The sequence below is a fragment of the Eptatretus burgeri genome, chromosome 14 (genome assembly GCF_056783735.1).
Source record: "Eptatretus burgeri isolate ZD-2024b chromosome 14, Ebu_testis_v1, whole genome shotgun sequence".
Classification (NCBI taxonomy): Eukaryota; Metazoa; Chordata; class Myxini; order Myxiniformes; family Myxinidae; genus Eptatretus; species Eptatretus burgeri.
In genome coordinates, this window is record NC_140974.1 from 26,585,521 (window position 1) to 26,611,850 (window position 26,330).

General features: G+C 42.5%; 1 protein-coding gene across 3 annotated transcripts in view; it reads right to left on the reverse strand.

The window, feature by feature from the left end:
* The window catches only part of LOC147012842 (dedicator of cytokinesis protein 9-like), a 230,821-nt gene that overhangs the window by 77,204 nt on the left and 127,287 nt on the right, over window positions 1–26,330 (reverse strand). For all 3 annotated transcript variants that reach the window (XR_015051080.1, XM_085854116.1, XM_085854117.1), the window contains exons 17-20: window positions 13,164–13,243; window positions 1,466–1,626; window positions 1,125–1,190; window positions 875–967 (exon numbers count right to left, since the gene is read on the reverse strand). Coding sequence is in view for 2 of the 3 variants with exons in the window: in XM_085854116.1 (XP_085710242.1) it covers window positions 875–967; window positions 1,125–1,190; window positions 1,466–1,626; window positions 13,164–13,243 (400 nt within the window). In the remaining variant the exon portion in view is untranslated. The remainder of the gene's footprint in view (window positions 1–874; window positions 968–1,124; window positions 1,191–1,465; window positions 1,627–13,163; window positions 13,244–26,330) is intronic.

Consider the following 26,330-nt stretch of genomic DNA (forward strand, 5'->3'; position numbering starts at 1 on the left):
ATATATACATATATATATATATATATATATATATATATATATATATATATATATATATACATACATATATATATATATATATATATATATATATATATATATATATATATATATATACATATATATATATATATATATATATATATATATATATATATATATATATATATATATATATATATATATATATACATACATATATATATATATATATATATATATATATATATATACATATATATATATATATATATATATATATATATATATATATATATATATATATATATATATATATATATGTACATATATATGTATATATATATATATATATATATATATATATATATATATATATATATATATATATATATATATATATATATATATATATATATATATATATATATATATATATATATATATATATATATATATATATATATATATATATATATATATATATATATATATATATATATATATATATATATATATATATATATATATATATATATATATATATATATATATATATATATATATATATATATATATATATATATATATATATATATATATATATATATATATATATATATATATATATATATATATATATATATATATATATATATATATATATATATATATATATATATATATATCGGGCGTGTAAAAAAAACAACAAACTTTTTTTGTTGAATTATCCAATACAACATCATCACTTTCAAAATTATTGCACGATTCGCCCGATAATCTGAATGGAAGGTATCTCAGGGCAGAACATGGTGAATATTCAGGTGAAATGGTGCAAATGATCAGAATTTGAGACATTACGGAGCCTGTGTGTGTGTGTGTGCCACCTGCTCACCTCATCCCAGAAATGCGGACACAATTGGTGGTGCAGTATGGCGGTGTTTGCACATCTTGTGAAAACCGGGCTGCCTGGTTTTCCATAGATGCACTTTGGGTGCAAAACACAGGGTGTTAAACAGGTCTGGATGGCTACAACGTGCACATGTATGCGTCATTTATGTCAAAACCATTTACATGGAAACAAAGCCGGGTTTAGCTCCGGATACTGAAGAATAAGGAAGAACATGAATATCAATGAAGAAGACCTGCAGTGGATGTGCGTTTGGTTCATCTGAATCTCGAAACTCGACACAAACAGCCAGATTTCTGGCCTACAGGTGGGAGAAGCACAAAGCAATGAAAATTAGTGACAAATAATTAAATTGTAACCCACGGTAAGCTGTTCTGACAATATGTCATATCCATAAGAAGGAAGGGTGGCAGCATGATGAGCAATGTGTGGAAAAGGGAAAGGCGGCTTCACGTTACACTTTGCACGTAATATCGGCCGAGGCTGAAACCTGCACCTCCCAACATAACATAACATAACATTCGATATCACTTTGAACCGAAGGATAAGGGTGATCGTCACGAGCATCATGCGTACCTTAGGGAAGATCTTCTGTGCATCATATCTCAGATGCCGTGGGTACACGTACAAACGGTTGGCGTAGAAGAGGTGAGGACGAGCGAGGTGTGCACACTCTGGCACAAACTCGTCGATCTCACACAGAGGTTGCCGCCTGTTTGACTTTCGAAAGGAATGCCCTGGTTCATCACAATATCACATCCCATAATTAAGAGCGTCACGTAGAAACGGTGGTGATCACACTTTTCTTTCGGCCTCTGACATGAATGTAAAAGTGTGAGGAACACACGAAACATTCAAGTCCTGAATTAAAACCACAATTCGTTGTATTGTAATAACAAATCAGCATTATAATGCACAAGTAAAACATATTGCAGTAAAGATGTAAATATTCAATCCAAACAAGAAATGCATATGATGAACCAAGAATGGTGCGAAATTTTCTCAAACAGCAATTTCACCAATTAACAGCTTGATGATAATTTCCCAAAGGTGACAATGGTCTCTTGCAATCATTATGGACATGACTCTGGCTCCCCAAGAGCAGACAATACGGTCCCCTTTACACTTTTCACATAAACCGAAACAGCAAGTACCTGGGAAGAATGATCGTCACGTGACCCATATATGAAGCAACCAAATGATCCCCATCTGCAAGATGATTGTCTGCAGAACCGCTTGCAATTATAAACAAAAACAGAACACCGTACGAGAACGATGGATTCTTGAATAAATCAAATAGCATCTTCATTCCCTGATCCTGTTGGAAATTGGATCATACACACTTCCTGGTACGACACAAAACATCAGCAGGTTTCATGTTGTTAACTGCCTTATAGAGTCTGTGGTGGGGCGGCTGAAGCCTTTTTCGATTGCCATGACTGCTCGAAAATCTTGCCCGGAGAGAATATGTGCACCACCGGGTCTATTTGCCGATAGAAATGCCAATATTGACCTTTTCTTATTCTTCTTGATTCTTGACCTGTTTCTTAATTTTGACCTTGACCTATTCTTATGCTTGATTCCTGACCTGTTCTCCTCAAGGTAGTGTTCTGGGCCCTGTTCTTTTTTCTGGTTTTCATCAATGATCTCTATGAATCTCTTGAAAATCCTTTTTACCTCTTTGCCGATGACTCCACCTTCTGCCGTACCATGTGTCATCCCTCAATGACCTGCATAGGGTTATGGAACCCTTGCCATTAAAGTGTACGAGGTGCAGTGGAACACGAGAAGCAAGCATGGCATCAACTCCGCTTTATTGCGCGTCCGGAAGTACATTCCTGCCACCCCTAGCGGGCGAGGCATGATATACGAAAACCCAATCACGTGATACAGCACACTCCTCCCCTCGTAAAATGACAAGTCAAATGATGAAAGGACAATCATAACATGACCACCCGAAACCAATCAACACTCATAATCCCCCAAGTACCGCGGCCGCACCCTGACCCGCCTCGGACGGGCAGCGCCGCCAGACAGTCCAGGCTCAGACGCCTCCCGGCTCGGTCGAGGTGACCACTCGCCGGACTCGCGCCATCCGCAATAACAACCGCCCCCGGCCGACCAGCCTGCCCGACGTCAACGGGTAGGATAGAATCAGGCGAAGACCCCCTGGGCGTCGGCACATCCGGCCCTGGCGATACAACGTCTGGCACCGGCGACATTACAGGTGGGGGTCCCACATCGTTCGGCCCAGGGGGTGTGGGGTGGGGGTGACGCTGGACAGCGATCATGCATTTGGTCCACATGCCACTTCCACACCTCCCCACCATCAGTCCGCACCATGCAATTCGCCAGCCCCAGTACCACAGAGACCACAGCCGGCACCCATTTGGAACTGTGGAAATAATCGCGCACCATTACCCGCTGTCCCACATCGAAGCCGCGCAGCCGCGTCGGACGCGACACCGCCCCACTCCCCGACCTTCCAGGTCGCAGCAAATACAGTCTGGCCAGCAATGCCCGTCCATAGAGATGAATGGCAGGTGAATCACCCATGACAGGAAAAATTGCGTTCCTGTAATGGAGTAAAAAGACATCGACCACCGTCTGCCCAGGTGTAACACCCCCCCCCCCTGCGCAAAACCCGTTTCAACATCTTAACAAACGACTCAGCTTGCCCATTCATCTCAGGATGATACGGTGCGGACCTTAGATGTCGAATACCATTTTGGCGCATAAACTCATCAAACACACCCGCGATGAACTGCGGACCATTATCAGAGACCAGGATCTCCGGTAACCCTTTATTAGCAAAGATCGTCCGCAGTTTCTCTATTGTAATGTTTGCTGATGTATGCTGCATTACTACAACCTCCGGCCATTTAGAGAATGCATCGATCACAATCAAAAACATTTTGCCATTAACCGGCCCCGCAAAATCTACATGGACCCTCTGCCAGGCTCTGTCTGGGGCAGGCCATAGTCCCGAAGCTTGACGCGGGTTATCAGCATCTGTTTGGCAAGTGGCGCAATGCTTAATCAACTGCTCAATGTCTTTGTCCAAGCCCGGCCACTACAACAGGCTACGAGCAAGACTCTTGGTCTTCACGACGCCAAGGTGACTGACATGCAGTTCTTCCAAACATCGCTGCCTGAACTTCGGTGGAATCACCATCCTCATTCCCCACATAACGCACCGTTGGACCAACGACAGCTCCAATGCGCGTGACGTGAAAGGTTGAAATGCCGGTGTCGAAGGTAGATTGCTCCAATTCCCCGTAGAAATCGCCTGGACGACACGGGCGAGCACCGGATCACGAGCCGATTCCACCGCGACCTGTCTGGCCGTGACCGGCCCGCTTTGGACCTGGCCCAGCACGAACACATCGACCCGGTCGGCCAACTCAGACGCCGCTGGACCCTCCGCACACGGCAAGCGTGAGAGCCCGTCGCAGTTAGCATGTTTCTCGGTGCTTCGGAACTGAATATCATAATCGTAAGCACCAAGAAACAGACACCACCGCTGTATTCGCGCGGCCGCTACCACCGGCACCCCGCGTTCGGGTCTCAGGATGAATTGAAGTGGTTTGTGATCCGTCTGTAAAGTGAAATGCCACCCCAGCAGGTATTGATGAAACCTCCGCACACCCCAGACGAGGGTGAGAGCCTCGCGCTCGATCTGGGCATATCCCCGCTCTGCTGCGGACAGGGTCCGGGATGCAAAACAAACAGGCCGCTCGGAACCATCGTCCGTCCTGTGGGAGAGCACTGCCCCGATGCCATATGCAGAGCTGTCGCATGCCAATAGGAGCGGACGCGCAGGCACGTAGTGCACGAGGACCGTATCCTCTGTGAGCAGCCGCTTGACGCGGTCGAACGACGCCTGGTGTGCAGGCCCCCAAGCCCAGCGCTTGTCCTTCCTGAGCAACCGCGTTAACGGCGCAAGTTGTGAGCTGAGCCCTCGCACGAACCTTTGGTAATACTGGGCCATACCAATGAACGAGCGCAGCTGCGTCTTGACGCGAGGCGGTGGCATGTGTTGAATCGCTTCCACCTTCCGTGGACCTTTCAACAGCCCCTCCGGCGTGATGATGTGCCCGAGGTATTTCAAGCGCTGCTTGAAGAACGCGCACTTGTCCCTGTTCAATCGCAGGCCGCACGCTTCTAGCTTTGTCAGCACTTGGGTAATGTTCGCAAGGTGCTCGTCTGCCGTTTTCCCCGCAATGAGCACATCGTCCAGGTAGGTCTGAGCAGGCAGGCCAATGCAAACCTGATCCATGGCTTTCTGCCACAAGGCTGGGGCCGAAGCAATCCCAAAACAGAGTCGGGTATATCGATAGAGTCCTTGACACGTGTTGATTGTCAAAAGCTCGCTACTCCCGGGAGCCATCGGCAGGTGAAAATATGCATCACGCAGGTCTAGCTTCGTGAAGTATTGACTCCTCGCCAACCGCGCATATATTTCATCGATTGACGGCAGTGGATATTGCTCCACGCTGAACCCCGGGTTAACCGTGGATTTGAAGTTCCCGCACAATCGGACGTTTCCATTCCGTTTCAGCACCGTGACAACCGGGGTGGCCCAATCTGAGCACGACACCCGTTCGATCACTCCACAGGCCTCCAGCCTATCCAGCTCACCCTTGACCTTGTCCCGCAGGGCATACGGCACCGGACGTGGTTTACAAAAAAGAGGAACCAACCCCTCCTTCAGGAAGAGCTTTGCCTCCATGCCCTTGAGTTTCCCAATGTCGTCGCAAAACAAACCTTGATGTCTTTGAAGAATCTTCTCCAAATGATCCTCCCACCGGCTCGGCACGGGTCGCACAAGGTGAACTGCGGTCCAGTCTAGCCTGATGCGGGCTACCCAATCTCGGCCGAGGAGAGACGGTCCCCTCCCCCGCACGAAGTACACCCGAAGCGTGGCGACCTGGCCTTGGTACCGCACAGACACGTCTGCCATCCCGACTGGCGTTATCTTCTCGCGGGTGTACATGAACAGTGTGAGGTCGGACCTGATAAGCTTCAGGCCGTTGAGTCTACGCGCGGTCTGTTCGCCGATGATCGACACAGCCGCTCCGTATCGACCTAGAACGCTATCGGCGTTTTATTCACTTCGACTTCCACCATCATCGGGCGCGCCACCGCCGGGCCAATTGAAAACAGGCCCATCAATGGCCACCGGCTCCGCCCGGGGTCGCCTCGCACATCGCCGTCCATGACCCTAACGGTGGCCGGCGCCCCACGGCACACACGCTTCAGATGACCCACCTTGTGACAATTCAGACACACGGTGCCTTTATACGGGCACGCACGGCGCAGGTGTCGACCTCCGCATCCCAAGCACGTTCGCGGGGTCACCTCGTCGCTCGTGCGGCCGCGCGGCGACGTCCGACCCGCATCGAAGGTCGAGTGTGCGTCCCGGGGTGCTCGCGACCCCGCGTGGCTGGTGATGGCTCGAACATCCCCGCGAGTCTGCTCGACCGCTGTAGCCGTGCTGACCGCCGAGTCGAATGTAATGGCTTCACCCTTCAGCCGTAGAACCGCTGAAACCATCTTCGCATCTTGTAAACCAGCGATAAAATGATCTCTAAGCCGCGCTGGACGCTCCCCCGCCGTGAACTTGCAGGCCACGGAAGAATGCTTAATCCGCACCACGAAATCAGCGACGCGTTCCTCTGCCCCTTTCGAGAGGCGATCGAAGTGGTATCGAGCGAGTTGTAATGATTTCTCCGGCGCTATGTGTGCTTTCATCTTCTCCACAATGTCCCGAAACGACAGCCCGTCATCACGGGGCTTGTCCGGCGCCACCAAATCACTAAGTAGTCGATAATGCTCTGTCGAAAGCGAAGCGAGCAAGATCGACTTCTGTTTGCTCTCGTCGACCACATCATTCGCGTGGAAATAGCATCCCAATTGCTCCGAAAACAATTTGAAGTCGTCTCCGACGAAAACGGGCACACGTCCGTTTTCAACCATCCTCGTCAGCCAACTCGAGTGTATGAGGTGCAGTGGAACACGAGAAGCAAGCGTGCCAGCATCAACTCCGCTTTATTGCGCGTCCGGAAGTACATTCCTGCCACCCCTAGCGGGCGAGGCATGATATACGAAAACCCAATCACGTGATACAGCACAGCCATCACCATCTTAACACACTGTATCAGGTTTGGGTTCGTAGCTGTAATGCTTCTGATAAAGATCCCACGGTATATTTTGCAACAATAAGCCTTTGGGTCATTCCCCTTGCTAAATCTCCATCTTTCGAGTTGAGCATCAGGATGTCAAGCCCGTTTTGTCTCATCGGAGTCCTTCCTGATTTACATCAACACTTACACAGACCCATTAAATTACACCAGGAGATATCATATCTACAATGGACAAGATTTCGTTTGATTCAAGATTGCTACTTTAGCCAATTTGTAGATAAGTCCAATTCGAGGTAGGGAGGGAGTTCAGATTTCGACTTGTTGTTGGGCAATGATCTATTTATGGTGGAGAATGTGGAGGTAGGTGAGCATCTCCGGATAATTGACGACAAGGCAGTTGTCTCCTCAAGGTGGTGTTCTGGGCCCTGTTCATTTTCTGGTTTTCATTAATGATCTCTCTGAATCTCTGGAAAATCCTTTTTATCTCTTTGCCGAAGACTCCACCTTCTGCCGTACCATCTGTCATCCCTCAGATCGGCAAGCAACAGTCTCTTCACTCTCTGCAGATCTGGATAAAATCCCAAGCTGGCCCAACATCCTTCCTGGGAAAGCCACATTTCCAAGCTGGCCTCCAAAGCCAGTCACTGACTGGGCATCGTACGTCATGCAAAGTCCTTCCTTGGTACACCTGAGCTCCTGACCATGGAGAAAGCTTTCGTCCGCAGCATGATGGAGTACTGCTCTCCGCTCTGGGCTGGTGTTCCTGCTTCTCTCTTTGTCCTTCCTTCTCCCGCCCCTCTTGTCTCACGCCCCCCTTGCTGTGTCCTGGTGTTGGCTTCATGGTTAGGGTGACGGGCTTTGGATCCTCGGGTCCTGAGTTCGAATCCCACTCAGCTGTTAAATTAATACCAGGTGGGGTTAACTCGGCCTGTCATCCTTCCGAGGTCGGCAAAATGAGTGCCAGCATGCTGGTATACTGTGTCGGAGTGGCGACCCTTCCAGGATTATGTCCAATAGCCAAGAAGACTGCATAAGCAGCACAAACGCTCTGCACAGAGTATGGTCCCAATCTCCTCCTCTCCTCCTCCCCTTGCTGTGCGTTGTGTGTTAACTCTCATATGAGCCTCGACAATGTATACAAAAAAAACAACAAAAAAAACTTTGGTACGTCACAGGTGATGAAGGGTGTGGTCAAGTTTCATCGAAATTGTGTGTGTAGTTTTTGAGAAGAAAGCAATTACATAGTTTGGGGGCAACCCCCCCACCCACTTAGAGCCCAATTTTTCTAATGTCATGAACAAACCTTGGTACACCATGGGTGATGAAGGTTTTGGTCAGGTTTCATCAGAATTGTGTGTGTTGTTTCTGAGAATAAAACAAATACTTCTTTGGGGGGCAACTGCCCCGTAAACTCCCTCCGTCGACCCCCTCAGACACCATTTTTTTTTATGCCATGAACAAACTTTGGTACGTCGCGGGTTGACGGTTGTGGTTAAGTTTTGTCAGAATTGCAGGTGTAGTTTCTGAGAAGAAAGCATATATCTATTTTGGGGGGCAACCCCCGACAAACTTTGGTACATACATGGTGATGAACGTTGTGTTCAAGTTTCATCAGAATTGTATGTGTATTTTCAGAGAACAATTTGAAAGTATTTGCGGACGGACGGTCGGACTGATGGACGTAATGACGGACGGATGACGTGCCATCCCATAAGCTCCCTGGAACTTTGTTCCAGGTGAGCTAATGATAGAAAAGCCTCCATCAATTAAAAAAAAAAGTGTAAAGAGCAGGTTGAGATACATGCATCCCTATTGATACATAGAGTGGGAGTAGTTCGTGATGAAATTCAGATGATAAAATGTCCATCCGTGTGTGTGTGTGTGTGTGTGTGTGTGTGTGTGTGTGTGTGTGTGTGTGTGTGTGTGTGTGTGTGTGTGTGTGTGTGTGTGTGTGTGTGTGTGTGTGTGGCCGCTCACTTGTATTTTTTTTTGTATACACTGTCGAGGCTCGTATGAGAGCGAACACACAGAATGTACGAGGGGAGCAGGAGACAAGAGGGGCGGGAGAGGGAAGGACAAAACAATGTGGGGAACAGAAACATGAGGAGATCGATGGAAGGGAGAAGGATGGGGCAGGGTACAGGGGGTAAACAAGATTGACACCTCAGGGACTTTCAGATTCTTACACTACAGGGACTTTCAGGAAAGAAAGCAGGGAATTTGAAGGAGGTGAGTTTGGGGTGGATTAAAGGGGGGTTGAAAAGATCGTGGTTTTGGATGGGGGGAAGATAAGAGATGGTGGTGAACTGCTGTTTTGAAGACCTGGAGGGAAGAGTGGGATTGAAGAAAGTGTGGGAGCTTGTTCCAAAGGTGGGGCAAAAGAGGAATGAAAGAGTGAAGGTGAGCAGTGATTCTTGGTTTTGGTAGTTTTACCAGAAGGGGATTGCTGGCAGACCTTGAGCACCCTGCGGAAATATAGGGGGAGGGGGACAAATCGCAGACAGGGAAGGGGAATCAAGGCTGGAGAGGAGACGGTAGAATACAGAAAGACCAAGGACCTGCCTGCAGTGAGAGAGTGAGAGACCCAAAGACTCAGCCTCATCGCGGGAGATACCAATGATCCTAAATGCTTTGGTTTCCACAGTGTGAAGCCAGGAAAGGTGAGAAGCGGGAGTAGAGGGGAGAATAGCACTCAATCAGGTTGTGGACGAAAGCTTTGTATACGGTCAGAAGCTCAGGTGTGCCAAGGAAGGACTTTGCACGACGGAGGATGCCCAGTCGGTGACTGGCTTTTGAGGCCAGCTTGGAAATGTGGCTTTCCCAGGAAAGATCATGGCAGATAGTGAGACTCAGAAGCTTGAATCAAAGGACTTCTTCCAGAGGATTGTTGAGAACGTCGGTAGATGGGGGATGGGGGGAGGGGTTCCAGACGGTCCTTTCGGAGAGACAAAGTGAGAGTGTGAGATTTGTCAGGGTTCCATGTGTTGGATCAGTTTGTGATTTTTATCGAGATCTGCAGAGAGCGAAAAGGCTGCTGCTTGGCGGTCTGAGGGATGACAAATAGTACGGCAGAGTGTGGAGTCATCAGCAAAGAGATAAAGAGGATTTTCCAGAAATTCAGAGAGATCATTGTAATTTGTATGAACAGGAAATGGTAAGGATTCCACACCTCTCATCCACAGATATTTCTCGTATTTCTATTTCCGTGAGACCGATTTGTATCCAGGAACACAACAGTTACAGTTAAACATTTTGAAATTGCGAGTTTTTTGTTTAAATGCTGAAATTGATGTTTAAAAAGAAAACTTGAATTACCAGATTTCGTACCAGGAACGACAGGTTAAAAGTGCCCCGGTTAGTCGAACCGAGTCACAGTAGACGTACACACAGCACAGGTGTGGAACGCCTTGTTAACATTCCTTGTCATTGTGAAAGTCCCGTCTTGAGTATTGAGTTCTGCCTTATTTCAGATAATTGTGTCATATTTTGGTTTCTGTATTTGAGGAAGGGTATAGCAGCCATAGAAGGGGTTCAGCGCAGAGTTGCCAGATTGATTCTCGGGTTAAGGCCCGGTCACACCTTGACGTTTTAGCCAACGTATGCCGATTTTTGAATTTTTTTTCTAAAACGCTGGCACACGTTGAATACGTTATGGGTAAGTTTTGATAACATTGAGAGCACGCTAAAAAAACACTGCCATACGTCGTTGTACGTTGGCTTTAAACGTTGTACTTTTTGGTTGTCCTCAAATTTTTTCATGCTTGAAATTTCACGACGTATGCCGGCGTATGACTCACATGTTCCGCTACGCTGGCCACAAGTTGTATGCACGGTCTGCGATCGTTGACAGACGTCAACACATGCGACTTGTAAGTTAATCATAAGTTGAGACACGCCGAGGTAATGTTTAGCGTACCCGAAACTTATTTCTAACCTATGATTAACGTGTTGTTTGCACGTTACGCGATCGTTGCCACACATCAACAGACGTTACTTTTAAGTTACTCATAGGCTGAAAGACGTCGGTATAATGGATCGTCCTTGCGTCAGCGTCCACGGCCACGGCGAGGACACTTATTTGCAGCATTCTTCAAACTTTTCTTCGGCATGATGAGGATGTTCACACTTCGATGTCTAGCTTGGCTATGATTCCAATTGTCCATCGGCAGCGTCTATTTAAAATAGTCGAGTTTGAGCGTTTTAACACGTTCAGAAGAAACGCTTCAAATTTCAAAACCCCAGCGTCAAAAAACAAAGGCGAGTGACAGCAATTTAAATCGTTCATTGTAAACAATGAAACTAGCTGAGTGGTACCGTTTAAAAGTCGTTGAGTGTAAAAAAAATCCAATTGTTGAGCGCAAGCGTCTACTTTCAATAGTGGAGATGCAGCCATTTAAATCGTTGAGTTTATCATTTAAATCGTTAAATCGTTAAACGCAAGGACGATCCATCATAACCCAGACCCTCCCCCTCACACTCACCTACTACTGCCAACATGAACAAACTACTACTAATACTAATACTAATACTAATACTAATACTAATACTAATACTGTTACCGCTGACATGGACATCGACTCAAAAAGGACTCGAAAACACTGTTGGGTTCGCCTTTTATGAGCAGCATTTTTATATACCAATTCCCAAAATCGCTGGGAACACGTCTTTATATGGCAGTTGTAAGTTAGAAACACGTTCATTTATTTTTTTTTTGTCGACCGGAAGACGTCATTGGAATACGTCTACATACGTCGATGTGTGTTGGGACTACGTAAAGAATTGGTTCAAAGCACGTCAAACATAAGTTAGAAATAAGTTTCGCGTAAAAAAGACATTACCGTGACGTGTTTCGACTTATGAGTAGCTTATAAGTAGCCTTTGTGGACGTGTGTAAGCGTCCACATATCGTGTGTAAAACTTATCCCCATCGCATGCGGAACGTGTGTCATACGCCGAGTACGTCGTAAAATTTTGAACATGTTTAAAATTTCTTGACGTACTCTACTTACTACGACGTATGATAGCGTACTTTAGCGTTCTACTCACGCATACCAAACTTACTCATACCGTATTTGACGTGCCCCAACGTTTTAGACACATTTTTCTTAGGTCGGCATACGCTGGCAAGATCGCCAAGGTGTGACCGCGATGTTGTCACATCCATTTCTTCGGCACTTATGATTCGAATTGTTGTGCGTCAGCCTTTTAATAGGCTACGTCACGACATCGTCGGCGATGCGTGCAACGCGCTATGCCTAAGTTAGACTATCGTTGGGCATCGGTTGTGTAGGCCGACAACAGGTTCAGCATTCGTTGGTATAAGTTATCTATAACACAACGAAACGTTCTGTGTCCGTTACCAATGCGTTATACATAAGACCAAGTCGCTATGAATACGTCGGAATCTTTAAAAAAAAACATCAAAAGTTCAACGTAAGCCAGCGTTTTACATACATTTTAATACGTTGCCATCGCTGGCTAAAACGTCAAGGTGTGACCGGGCCTTTAGATTGGCTAAGCTATGATGAGAAACATTGGGAGACCAGGGTTTTTACATGACAAAGGAGGTGATTAGAAGATGATCCCATCTAAATGCATCAACTCACACTTTTTGTATTCAGCCCATTGCTGCAAGTCTTTCACTGTACAAAACATCAAATGGAAGACGTTGTTAAATACATGGTGATGCTCTTCCTCCTCCTTCTCCTCCTCCTCCTCCTCCATATGCAGCACAAGGCTGCGAATAGCATCATGAGCTAAGGGTGCGGCTGTGCCGCTGATGCAGTGCCCCTATTGCCAGTATGCTGGTACTCATTTTGCCAACCTCAGAAATTTGACAGGCTGTGTCAACCTCACCAGGTATTAATTCAATGGCTGACAGGGGCTCAAACTCAAGACGCTAGGATGCCAAGCCAGCTACCTTGACAGGCTATGTCAACCCCACCTGGTGTTAATTCAATGGCTGACAGGGGGCTCAAATTAAAGACGCTACGATGCCAAGCCAGCCACCCTAACCGATATGGCCTAAGCCAACATCAGGCTCTTCGTGATGGTGTTGAAACGTCATGAGAATTACAATAAAACAATTGAATGTTATAAAATCAGATGATTATTATTGTTGCACTCACCTGGGTTCTCTGAGCGTGTTACCTCCAGTATAATGTCAAGAGTGCCAGGTATGGATTGCAGCTTGGTTATCTTCTCCTGCCTGGAAAAGATGATGGAAGAGGACTAGCTCATCCACAAGGTGGTCAAAGAGTGTTTCTAGAACTAGCAAGTTGCCCACGTCCGCAGAGGAAAAATGCAAATGGTGTCTTCAGTCATCGAGCCAGCAAGCTGGGAGCAGCAATTCGCATTTATTGCCACATCTGATGCAATTTAAATGCTCTAATGGTGGCGAGGTACTCCATTTGAAACTGTTTGTTTGATACATGTAGCTTTTTATGCAATAAAAATTTGTATTGGTGGCAAAGCCAGTGACCAACTGCAAATTAAGAGTAGGATACAAAGAGCAATGAGAACCATGGGGAAAAGTACTGTAATGTAAGGTTTTAACAAAAACACGACAGGTTTTAACAAGAACACGACAGGTTTTAACAAAAACACGACAGGTTTTCACAAAAACACGACAGGTTTGACCAAAAACATGACAGGTTTGACGAAAAACACGACAGGTTTGACCAAAATAACGACAGGTTTGACGAAAAACACGACAGGTTTGACGAAAAACACGACAGGTTTTAACAAAAACACGACAGGTTTTAACAAAAACACGACAGGTTTTAACAAAAACACGACAGGTTTGACCAAAAACACGACAGGTTTGACCAAAAACACGACAGGTTTTAACAAAAACACGACAGGTTTGACCAAAATAACGACAGGTTTGACCAAAAACACGACAGGTTTGACCAAAAACACGACAGGTTTGACCAAAAACACGACAGGTTTTAACAAAAACACGACAGGTTTGACCAAAAACACGACAGGTTTGACCAAAAACACGACAGGTTTGACCAAAATAACGACAGGTTTGACCAAAAACACGACAGGTTTTACCAAAAACACGACAGGTTTTACCAAAAACACGACAGGTTTGACCAAAAACACGACAGGTTTTAACAAAAACACGACAGGTTTGACCAAAAACACGACAGGTTTGACCAAAAACACGACAGGTTTGACCAAAAACACGACAGGTTTGACCAAAATAACGACAGGTTTGACCAAAAACATGACAGGTTTGACGAAAAACACGACAGGTTTGACCAAAATAACGACAGGTTTGACCAAAAACACGACAGGTTTGACCAAAAACACGACAGGTTTGACCAAAAACACGACAGGTTTGACCAAAATAACGACAGGTTTGACCAAAAACACGACAGGTTTTACCAAAAACACGACAGGTTTTACCAAAAACACGACAGGTTTGACCAAAAACACGACAGGTTTGACCAAAAACACGACAGGTTTGACCAAAATAACGACAGGTTTGACCAAAAACATGACAGGTTTTAACAAAAACACGACAGGTTTGACCAAAAACACGACAGGTTTTACCAAAAACACGACAGGTTTGACCAAAAACACGACAGGTTTGACCAAAAACACGACAGGTTTGACCAAAAACACGACAGGTTTGACCAAAATAACGACAGGTTTGACCAAAAACATGACAGGTTTTAACAAAAACATGACAGGTTTTAACAAAAACATGACAGGTTTGACCAAAAACACGACAGGTTTGACCAAAAACACGACAGGTTTGACCAAAATAACGACAGGTTTGACCAAAAACATGACAGGTTTGACGAAAAACACGACAGGTTTGACCAAAATAACGACAGGTTTGACCAAAAACACGACAGGTTTTACCAAAAACACGACAGGTTTGACCAAAATAACGACAGGTTTGACCAAAAACACGACAGGTTTGACGAAAAACACGACAGGTTTTACCAAAAACACGACAGGTTTGACCAAAAACACGACAGGTTTGACCAAAAACACGACAGGTTTTACCAAAAACACGACAGGTTTTAACAAAAACATGACAGGTTTTAACAAAAACACGACAGGTTTTACCAAAAACACGACAGGTTTTAACAAAAACATGACAGGTTTTAACAAAAACATGACAGGTTTTAACAAAAACACGACAGGTTTTAACAAAAACATGACAGGTTTTAACAAAAACACGACAGGTTTTACCAAAAACACGACAGGTTTTAACAAAAACATGACAGGTTTTAACAAAAACATGACAGGTTTTACCAAAAACACGACAGGTTTGACCAAAATAACGACAGGTTTGACCAAAAACACGACAGGTTTGACGAAAAACACGACAGGTTTTACCAAAAACACGACAGGTTTGACGAAAAACACGACAGGTTTTACCAAAAACACGACAGGTTTGACCAAAATAACGACAGGTTTGACCAAAAACACGACAGGTTTGACCAAAAACACGACAGGTTTGACCAAAAACACGACAGGTTTGACCAAAAACACGACAGGTTTGACCAAAAACACGACAGGTTTGACCAAAAACACGACAGGTTTTAACAAAAACACGACAGGTTTGACCAAAAACACGACAGGTTTGACCAAAAACACGACAGGTTTGACCAAAAACACGACAGGTTTGACCAAAAACACGACAGGTTTGACCAAAAACACGACAGGTTTTAACAAAAACACGACAGGTTTTAACAAAAAAAAGAGAGGTTTTAACAAAAACACAACAGATTTGCCCAAAAACATGGCAGGTTTCAACAAAAACACGACAGGTTTTAACAAAAACACAACAGGTTTTAACAAAAACACAACAGGTTTTAACAAAAACACAACAGGTTTTAACAAAAACACAACAGGTTTTAACAAAAACACAACAGGTTTTAACAAAAACACGACAGGTTTTACCAAAAACATGACAGGTTTTACCAAAAACACGACAGGTTTTATCAAAAACACGACAGGTTTTACCAAAAACACGACAGGTTTTACCAAAAACACGACAGGTTTTACAAAAAACACGACAGGTTTTATCAAAAACACGACAGGTTTTAACAAAAACACGACAGGTTTTACCAAAAACACGACAGGTTTTAACAAAAACACGACAGGTTTTACCAAAAACACGACAGGTTTTAACAAAAACATGACAGGTTTTAACAAAAACACGACAGGTTTGACCAAAAACACGACAGGTTTTAACAAAAACACGACAGGTTTTACCAAAAACACGACAGGTTTTAACAAAAACACGACAGGTTTTACCAAAAACACGACAGGTTTTAACAAAAACATGACAGGTTTTAACAAAAACACGACAGGTTTGACCAAAAACACGACAGGTTTTAACAAAAACATGACAGGTTTTAACAAAAACACGACAGGTTTTAACAAAAACACGACAGTTTTTACCATATTACATTGAACATAATGTACTACATGATCATATTTCATGGATATGGTTCGTAGATGGTAATTAAGTGCAAATCATAAATAAAAGGCTAATGTTCATGTCACAGAACTTTCTTATAAATTCCATTTTTAATGTTGCTGGTGTGTTGTGGTGAGATGTTCATATATTTGTATGGAGACTGAGGCTAGTTAGCTGCATCATTTTCTGGGGGGATGGCTATGCTGCTGGTGCAGTGCCCCCATTACCAGCATGTTGCTGTTAATTTTGTCAAGCTTGGAAGGATGACAGGCTGAGTATACCCCATCTGGTATTACTTCAACAGCTTGACAGGGGTTTGAATTCAAGAACCAAGTATATTAAACCAGCACTTTAACTGTTAAGCCACCACCAGGCCTTGGTTCGAGATGAGAAGTGTGGTTATCGTTACCCACAGACAGACAAAAAACTTCATATGAACGTGTACACAAAAATAAAACATAATTAAAACTGGTAAACCAGTAATCCCAGGCTTCAAGGCGTGCCTCCATTTTAACAAATTTCAACACTATCACCCTGACACATGATATGGGTTTTCTGAGTTAGAAAGTTAGTTCAAGTCTGCAATGGTGTCCAGCTACGGGGTCCCTCATGTTATATCAATGAAGGATTGAAAAGCCCATAGCAATACATGATAAATAAACTTTACATTGGACAAATCGAGGCTGGACAAATTTTCAAGTCCCCAAAAAAGTCCAATAACTCCACATTTGCATATTAATGTAAATGGCGAACTTGTAGAACGTTAAAATATCTTCCAGAATGTGTGGTCACTATATGTCTATCTTCTTTAGTTTTCATTTTACGACATGTCAAAAATGGGTGTTTTTAAAATTTGGGGGGCTCTGGGGCCTCACTGGGGTAAAATACAGACATCGTGTAAACATATTTGGAGTCCCCTCTTCAAGGCCTATCAGAACCTGTCATTAAATTTTTTCAACTCTCATTTGCATATTTGGCATATTTAATGAGGTGAATCGGCATCATTTTAATCATATAAATTATGTAACGATTTCGACGAAATTAACAACTTAACATTCCAATGGAACCTCGCAAATGTGTGCAAAAGGTTGAGGCTGTCGTATTATCCCTTCTGGAGAAGAAGATGTTTTTAGGTTTTGGAGAAAATCCAATATGGCCGCCATACCACGTGACCTACGTCATCAAAATTTTCAAAGTATAAACATTAAGTGGAGAGTTATTAAGGTGTTAAGTTTCATTGAATTTCATCAAAGCATTGTTTTCATTCAACGACATTTCAAAAATGGGTGATTTTAAACTTTGGGGGGCTCTGGGGCCTCACTGGGGTCAAGTCCAGACATGCTATAAACATATTTGGAGTCCCCTCTTTATGTTCTATCTAAATCTGTCATGAAATTTTTTCAACTCTCATTTGCATATTTTGCATATTTAATGAGATGAATCGGCATCATTTTAATCATATAAATTATGTAACGATTTTGACCAAATTAACAACTTAACATTCGCATGGAATATCGGACAGGTGTGCAAAAGCTTGAGGCTGCTGGGTTATCCCTTCTGGAGAAGAAGATGTTTTTAGGTTTTGGAGAAAATCCAATATGGCCGCCATACCACGTGACCTACGTCATCAAAATTTTCAAAGTATAAACTTCAGGTGGAGAGTTATTAAATCGATAAGTTTCATTGAATTTCATCCAAGCGTTGTTTTCATTTTATGACATTTCAAAAATGGGTCATTTTCAACTTTGGGGGGCTCTGGGGCCTCACTGGGGTCAAACACAGACATCGTATAAACATCTTGGGAGTCCGCTGTATATGTCCGATCTAAAGGTGTCATTAAATTTTTTCAACTCTCATATGCATATTTTGCATATTTAATGAGGCGAATCGGCATCATTTTAAATCATATGAATTATGTAACGATTTCGACCAAATTAACAACTTAACATTCCCATGGAACTTAGCAAATGTGTGCAAAAGATTGAGGCTGTCAGATTATCCCTTCTGGAGAAGAAGATGTTTTTAGGTTTTGGATGAAATCCAATATGGCCGCCATACCCCGTGACCTACGTCATCAAATGTTTCATAGTATAAACTTCAGGTGGTGAGTAATTATTCTGTTAAGTTTCGTTCAATTTCATCCAACAGTTTTCCCTCCAGATCCACCACAAAATCGGTCAGTAGAACATAAAACGCCTTTAATAATAACTAGAACTGCCACTTTATAACTGCTGGCAGTGATGACCGGGTACCCAGTCCGCGTCCGCCTTTGACTCAACGTGAGACTTAAATCATAGTCGCAATTTTCGCATTGAAAGGATAAGCGTTGCCAGAGAAAACATTATTTAATAGTGATACAAACACAGGCCTGCTTCGAGAGGGAGCGGAACAGACGAGTTACGAACCGGGCAGCACAAAGCATTCAATTTCGTTATTACTGGCTTCCAGATTCAAATAATTAAATAATTCTGGCTGCCAAACCACACGACCGATCAGGTTGAAATTTTAAACTTTTGTTTCACATGTAGCCTAAATTATAAATATGAAGTTTCGCATATATAGAAGTTGTGGTTCCAGAGTAAACATGAATTAATATTTATCCTTCAATCTAAGATGGCGGCCAAACCATGTGACTTGTGACCTCATAATTTTTACCATGTATGCAGATATCATGGAGGATGACAGACGCAAATTTTCGCTTCGATAGGTTAAGCAGTTCCAGAGAAAACATTATTTAATATTTTTCTTAAATTCAACATGGCTGCCAAACCATGTGACCTATCAATTAGAAATTAACAAACTTGTATTCCCTACTCATGTGCAATAGGGGTGTGAAGTTTCCCCTTGATCAGATCAGGTGTTCTGGAGAAGAAGATGTTTGAAGGTTTTAAGGTAAATTCAACATGGCCGCCAAACCATGTGACCAATCAAGAACAAATTAACAAACTTGAGAAAGGACCTCATGGGGAATATATGTGTGAAGTTTCGGCTTAATCTGTCTTGCCTTTCTGGAGAAGAAGATTTTTAAAATTTATTCATTTTCAATCCAAGATGGCTGACGAACCATGTGACCTATGACATCACAAATTTAGATTCTGCTTCCAACTGGGTATTGGAACACGTTTATGAAGTTTCATGTTAATCGGTAAAGGTGCGTTTTTCTATCCAAGATGGCCGCCAAACCATGTGACGTGTGATGTCATAATTTTTAGCATGCGTGCATACTGCCCTCTCGATGATAATTGCAAATTTTCGATTCGTTTGGTTAAGCGGTTCCAGAGAAAACATTATTTAATATTTTTCTTAAATCCAAGATGGCGGCCAAACCATGTGACTTATCAATTCGAAATTAACAAACTTATATCGCCTTCCTGTCCCGAATATAGTTATGAAATCTCCCCTTCATTGGACCAGCGCTTCTGGAGAAGAAGATGTTTGAAGGTTTTAGGGTTTTTTCAAGATGGCCGCCAAACCATGTGACCGATCAAGAAGAAATTAACAAACTTGAGAAAGGACCTCATGGGGAATATATGTGTGAAGTTTCGTCTTAATCTGTCTTGCCCTTCTGGAGAAGAAGATTTTTAAAATTTATTCATTTTCAATCCAAGATGGCTGCCGAACCTTGTGACCGAGGATATCAAAAATTTAAATTCTGCTTTCCATCATCGACCCGAATAAGTGTGTGAAGTTTCGTGTAAATCGGATAAGGTCTATTTTTCTATCCAAGATGGCCGCCAAACCATGTGACTTCTGAGGTGAAATTTTTTTACCATGTATGCAGACTTGAGGGAGGAAGGCACTTGCAAATTTTTGCTTCGATGGCTTATGAAATTCCAGAGAAAACATTATTTAATATTTTTCTTAAATCCAACATGGCGGCCAAACCATGTGACCTATCACTTCGAAATTAACAAACTTGCATCGCATACATGTCACGAATATAGTTCTGAAATCTCGACTTCATTGGACCAGCGCTTCTGGAGAAGCAGATGTTTGAAGGTTTTAGGGTTTTTTCAAGATGGCCGCCAAACCATGTGACGTATCAACAACAAATTAACAAACCTGAAAGAGGACCTCAGGGGGAATGTACCTGTAAAGTTTCGCCTTAATCTGCATAGCCGTTCTGGAGAAGAAGATTAAAAAAAAAAAACACTAAAAAACAAGATGGCGGCCGAATTACGTCATCGATGACGTCAAAAAAAACATTTTCGTCAGTGATTTTTGGCGTAGATGATGCTCAGAATTTTTCAGATTTTTCCCATATGGCGTTCTACTTGACGAATTTTCACCGGTATATCGCTTCACCTATGACGTCACGAAAAATCACACGTGTTCCCCATAGGGAGCTTAGTAAAATGTATCAAACGAAAATTTTTTCCATTGCACGGTTTCCGAGATACAGATGTCCAAAGTTTATCGCTTTTTTCAAGATGGCGACCGTACCACGTGACCAATGACGTCAAAATTATCAACGTGATGTGTGCTATCAAAAAAGATACATACTATGGTGAAAATTTTGTGTCGATCGGACTTAGTGTTCCAGAGAAAATGATTTTTAAAGCGAAAAAAATTGGAAATTTTGCAAATTTACGGCGGAAGAATAATAATAATAATGCGTAATAATAAACAGAAGAAAAACAATAGGGTACCCTGTACTCACAGGGTACCCTAATAACTAGAACTGCCACTTTATAACTGCTGGCAGTGATGACCGGGTACCCAGTCCGTCCGCCTTTGATACAACATGGGACTTTCTGCAGATGACAGTCGCAAAGTTTGGCATTGAAAGGATAAGCGGTGCCAGAGAAAACATTATTTAATAGTGATACAAACACAGGCCTGCTTCGAGACGGCACGGAACAGATGAGTTACGAACCGGGCAGCACAAAGCATTCAATTTCGTTATTACTGGCTTCCAGATTCAAATAATTAAATAATTCTGGCTCCCAAACCGCGTGACCGATCAGGTTGAAATTTTAAACTTTTATTTCGCATGTCACCTGAATTATAAATCTGAAGTTTCGCATATATAGAGGCAGCGGTTCCAGAGTAAACATTAATTAATATTTATCCTTCAATCCAAGATGGCGGCCAAACCATGTGACTTGTGATGTCATAATTTGCACCACGTGTGCAAACACGATGGTGGATGATAACTGCAAATTTTCGCTTCTCCAGGTTAAGCAGTTCCAGAGAAAACATTATTTAATATTTTTCTTAAAACCAACATGGCTGCCAAACCCTGGGCCCGATCGCGTTGAAATTTCAAACCCTCATTCCGCATGAGCGTTCCACCATAAACTTGATGTTTCACATTTATTGATGCAGTAGTTCCAGAGTAAACATTAATTAATATTTTTCCTTCAATCCAATATGGCTGCCAAACGTTGCATCGTACCTCAAAAGGGGGTGGGAACTTTTATTCGTCATGGAGAGGCGGTCATAGTGGTGGAGTTTCGCCTGGATCTGTTCAGCCGTTTCAGAGAAAAAGACGTTTGAAGATATTGTTTTTCAATCCAAGATGGCTGACGAACCATGTGACCTATGACATCAGAAATGTATATTCTGCTTCCAACTGGGTATTGGAACACGTACGTGAAGTTTCGTGTTAATCGGTAAAGGTGCGTTTTTCAATCCAAGATGGCCGCCAAACCATGTGACGTGTGACATCATAATTTTTACCAAGCGTGCATACTGCCTGCTAGATGATAATTACAAATTTTCGATTCGTTTGGTTAAGCGGTTCCAGAGAAAACATTATTTAATATTTTTCTGAAATCCAAGATGGCGGCCAAACCATGTGACTTATCAATTCGAAATTAACAAACTTATATCGCCTTCCTGTCCCGAATATAGTTCTGAAATCTCCCCTTCATTGGGCCAACGCTTCTGGAGAAGAAGATGTTTGAAGGTTTTCGGGTTTTTTCAAGATGGCCGCCAAACCATGTGACCGATCAAAAACAAACTAACAAACTTGAGAAAGGACCTCATGGGGAATATATCTGTGAAGTTTCGTCTTCATCTGTCTTGCCCTTCTGGAGAAGAAGATTTTTAAAATTTATTCATTTTCAATCCAAGATGGCTGCCGAACCTTGTGACCGAGGATATCATGAATTTAAATTCTGCTTTCCATCGTCGACCCGAACAAGTGTGTGAAGTTTTGTGTAAATCGGATAAAGTCTATTTTTCTATCCAAGATGGCCGCCAAACCATGTGACTTCTGAGGTAAAATTTTTTACCATGTATGCAGACTTGAGCGAGGAAGGCACTTGCAAATTTTCGCTTCGATGGCTTATGAAATACCAGAGAAAACTTTATTTAATATTTTTCTTAAATCCAACATGGCGGCCAAACCATGTGACCTATCACTTTGAAATTAACAAACTTGCATCGCATACATGTCACGAATATAGTTCTGAAATCTCGCCTTCATTGGACCAGCGCTTCTGGAGAAGAAGATGTTTGAAGGTTTTAGGGTTTTTTCAAGATGGCCGCCAAACCATGTGACGTATCAACAACAAATTAACAAACTTGAAAGAGGACCTCAGGGGGAATGTGCGTGTAAAGTTTCGCCTTAATCTGCATAGCCGTTCTGGAGAAGAAGATTTTTTTTAAAAAACACTAAAAAACAAGATGGCGGCCGAATTACGTCATCGATGACGTCAAAAAAACATTTTCGTCAGTGATTTTTGGCGTAGATGATGCTCAGAATTTTTCAGATTTTTCCCATATGGCGTTCTACTTGACGAATTTTCACCGGTATATCGCTTCACCTATGACGTCACGAAAAATCACACGTGTTCCCCATAGGGAGCTTAGTAAAATGTATCAAACGAAAATTTTTTCCATTGCACGGTTTCCGAGATACAGATGTCCAAAGTTTATCGCTTTTTTCAAGATGGCGACCGTACCACGTGACCAATGACGTCATAATTATAACGTGATTGTGCTATCAAAAAAGATACATACTATGGTGAAAATTTCCTGTCGATCGGACTTAGTGTTCCAGAGAAAATGATTTTTAAAGCGAAAAAGGGTGCAAAATGCCGGCGGAAGAATAATAATAATAATGCGTAATAATAAACAGAAGAAAAACAATAGGGTACCCTGTACTCACAGGGTACCCTAACTAGAACTGCCACTTTATAACTGCTGGCAGTGATGACCGGGTACCCAGTCCGTCCGCCTTTGACACAACTGACACAACGTGAGACTTAAATCATAGTCGCAAAGTTTCGCATTTATCGGATAAGCGGTGCCGGAGAAAACATTATTTAATGGTGAGACAAACACAGGCCTGCTTCGAGACGGCGCGGAACAGACGAGTTACGAACCGGGCAGCACAAAGCGTTCAATTTCCTTATTACTGGCGACCAGATTCAAATAATTAAATAATTCTGGCTGCCAAACCACACGGCCGATCAGGTTGAAATTTTAAACTTTTGTTTCCCATGTAGCCTAAATTATAAATATGAAGTTTCGCATATATAGAAGTTGTGGTTCCAGAGTAAACATGAATTAATATTTATCCTTCAATCTAAGATGGCGGCCAAACCATGTGACTTGTGACCTCATAATTTTTACCATGTATGCAGATATCATGGAGGATGACAGGCGCAAATTTTCGCTTCGATAGGTTAAGCAGTGCCAGAGAAAACATTATTTAATATTTTTCTTAAATTCAACATGGCTGCCAAACCATGTGACCTATCAATTAGAAATCAACAAACTTGTATTCCCTACTCTTGTGCAATAGGGGTGTGAAGTTTCCCCTTGATCAGATCAGGTGTTCTGGAGAAGAAGATGTTTGAAGGTTTTAAGGTAAATTCAAGATGGCCGCCAAACCATGTGACCAATCAAGAACAAATTAACAAACTTGAGAAAGGACCTCATGGGGAATATATGTGTGAAGTTTCGGCTTAATCTGTCTTGCCTTTCTGGAGAAGAAGATTTTTAAAATTTATTCATTTTCAATCCAAGATGGCTGACGAACCATGTGACCTATGACATCAGAAATTTATATTCTGCTTCCAACTGGGCATTGGAACACGTTTGTAAAGTTTCGTGTTAATCGGTAAAGGTGCGTTTTTCTATCCAAGATGGCCGCCAAACCATGTGACGTGTGATGTCATAATTTTTACCATGCGTGCATACACGATGGTAGATGATAATTAGAAATTTTCGATTCGTTTGGTTCAGCGGTTCCAGAGAAAACATTATTTAATATTTTTCTTAAATCCAAGATGGCGGCCAAACCGTCTAACGTATCAATTCGAAATTAACAAACTTATATCGCCTACGTGTCCCAAATATAGTTCTGAAATCTCCCCTTCATCCGACCAGCGCTTCTGGAGAAGAAGATGTTTGAAGGTTTTAGGGTTTTTTCAAGATGGCCGCCGAACCATGTGACCGATCAAGAACAAATTAACAAACTTGAGAAAGGACCTCATGGGGAATATATCTGTGAAGTTTCGTCTTCATCTGTCTTGCCCTTCTGGAGAAGAAGATTTTTAAAATTTATTCATTTTCAATCCAAGATGGCTGCCGAACCTTGTGACCTATGATATCATAAATTTAAATTCTGCTTTCCATCGTCGACCCGAACAAGTGTGTGAAGTTTCGTGTAAATCGGATAAAGTCTATTTTTCTATCCAAGATGGCCGCCAAACCATGTGACTTCTGAGGTAAAATTTTTTTACCATGTATGCAGACTTGAGGGAGGAAGGCACTTGCAAATTTTCGCTTTGATGGCTTATGAAATACCAGAGAAAACATTATTTAATATTTTTCTTAAATCCAACATGGCGGCCAAACCATGTGACCTATCACTTTGAAATTAACAAACTTGCATCGCATACATGTCACGAATATAGTTCTGAAATCTCGCCTTCATTGGACCAGCGCTTCTGGAGAAGAAGATGTTTGAAGGTTTTAAGGTTTTTTCAAGATGGCCGCCAAACCATGTGACGTATCAACAACAAATTAACAAACTTGAAAGAGGACCTCAGGGGGAATGTGCCTGTAAAGTTTCGCCTCAATCTGCACAGCCGTTCTGGAGAAGAAGATTTTTTAAAAAAAACACAAAAAAACAAGATGGCGGCCGAATTACGTCACCGATGACGTCAAAATATTTTTTTTCTACGATGAATTTTTGTGTAGATGATGCTCAAGAAATTTCAAATTTTTGCCATGTGGCGTTCTACTTGACGAATTTTTACTGGGATACCTCTTCACTGATGACGTCACGAAAAATCACACGTATTCCCGAGAGGGAGCTTGTTCAAATGTATCAAGCGAAATTTTTTTACACTAGAAGGTTTCCGAGATACAGAGGTCCAAAGTTGATCTGTTTTTTCAAGATGGCGCCCGTATCACGTGACCTATGACGTCATAATTATCAATTATGTATGCTATCAAAAAAGATACATATCTGGTGAAAATTTTGTGTCCATTGGTCTTACCATTTCTGAGAAAATGGCATTTAAAGCGAAAAAAATTGGAAATTTTGCAAATTTACGGCGGAAGAAAAATAATAATAACTAGAACTGCCACTTTATAACTGCTGGCAGTGATGACCGGGTACCCAGTCCGTCCGCCATTGACACAACTGATACAACATGAGACTTAAATCATAGTCGCAAAGTTTCGCATTTATCGGATAAGCGGTGCCAGAGAAAACATTATTTAATGGTGATACAACCACAGGCCTGCTTCGAGACGGCGCGGAACAGACGAGTTACGAACCGGGCAGCACAAAGCGTTCAATTTCCTTATTACTGGCGAACAGATTCAAATAATTAAATAATTCTGGCTGCCAAACCGCATGACCGATCAGGTTGAAATT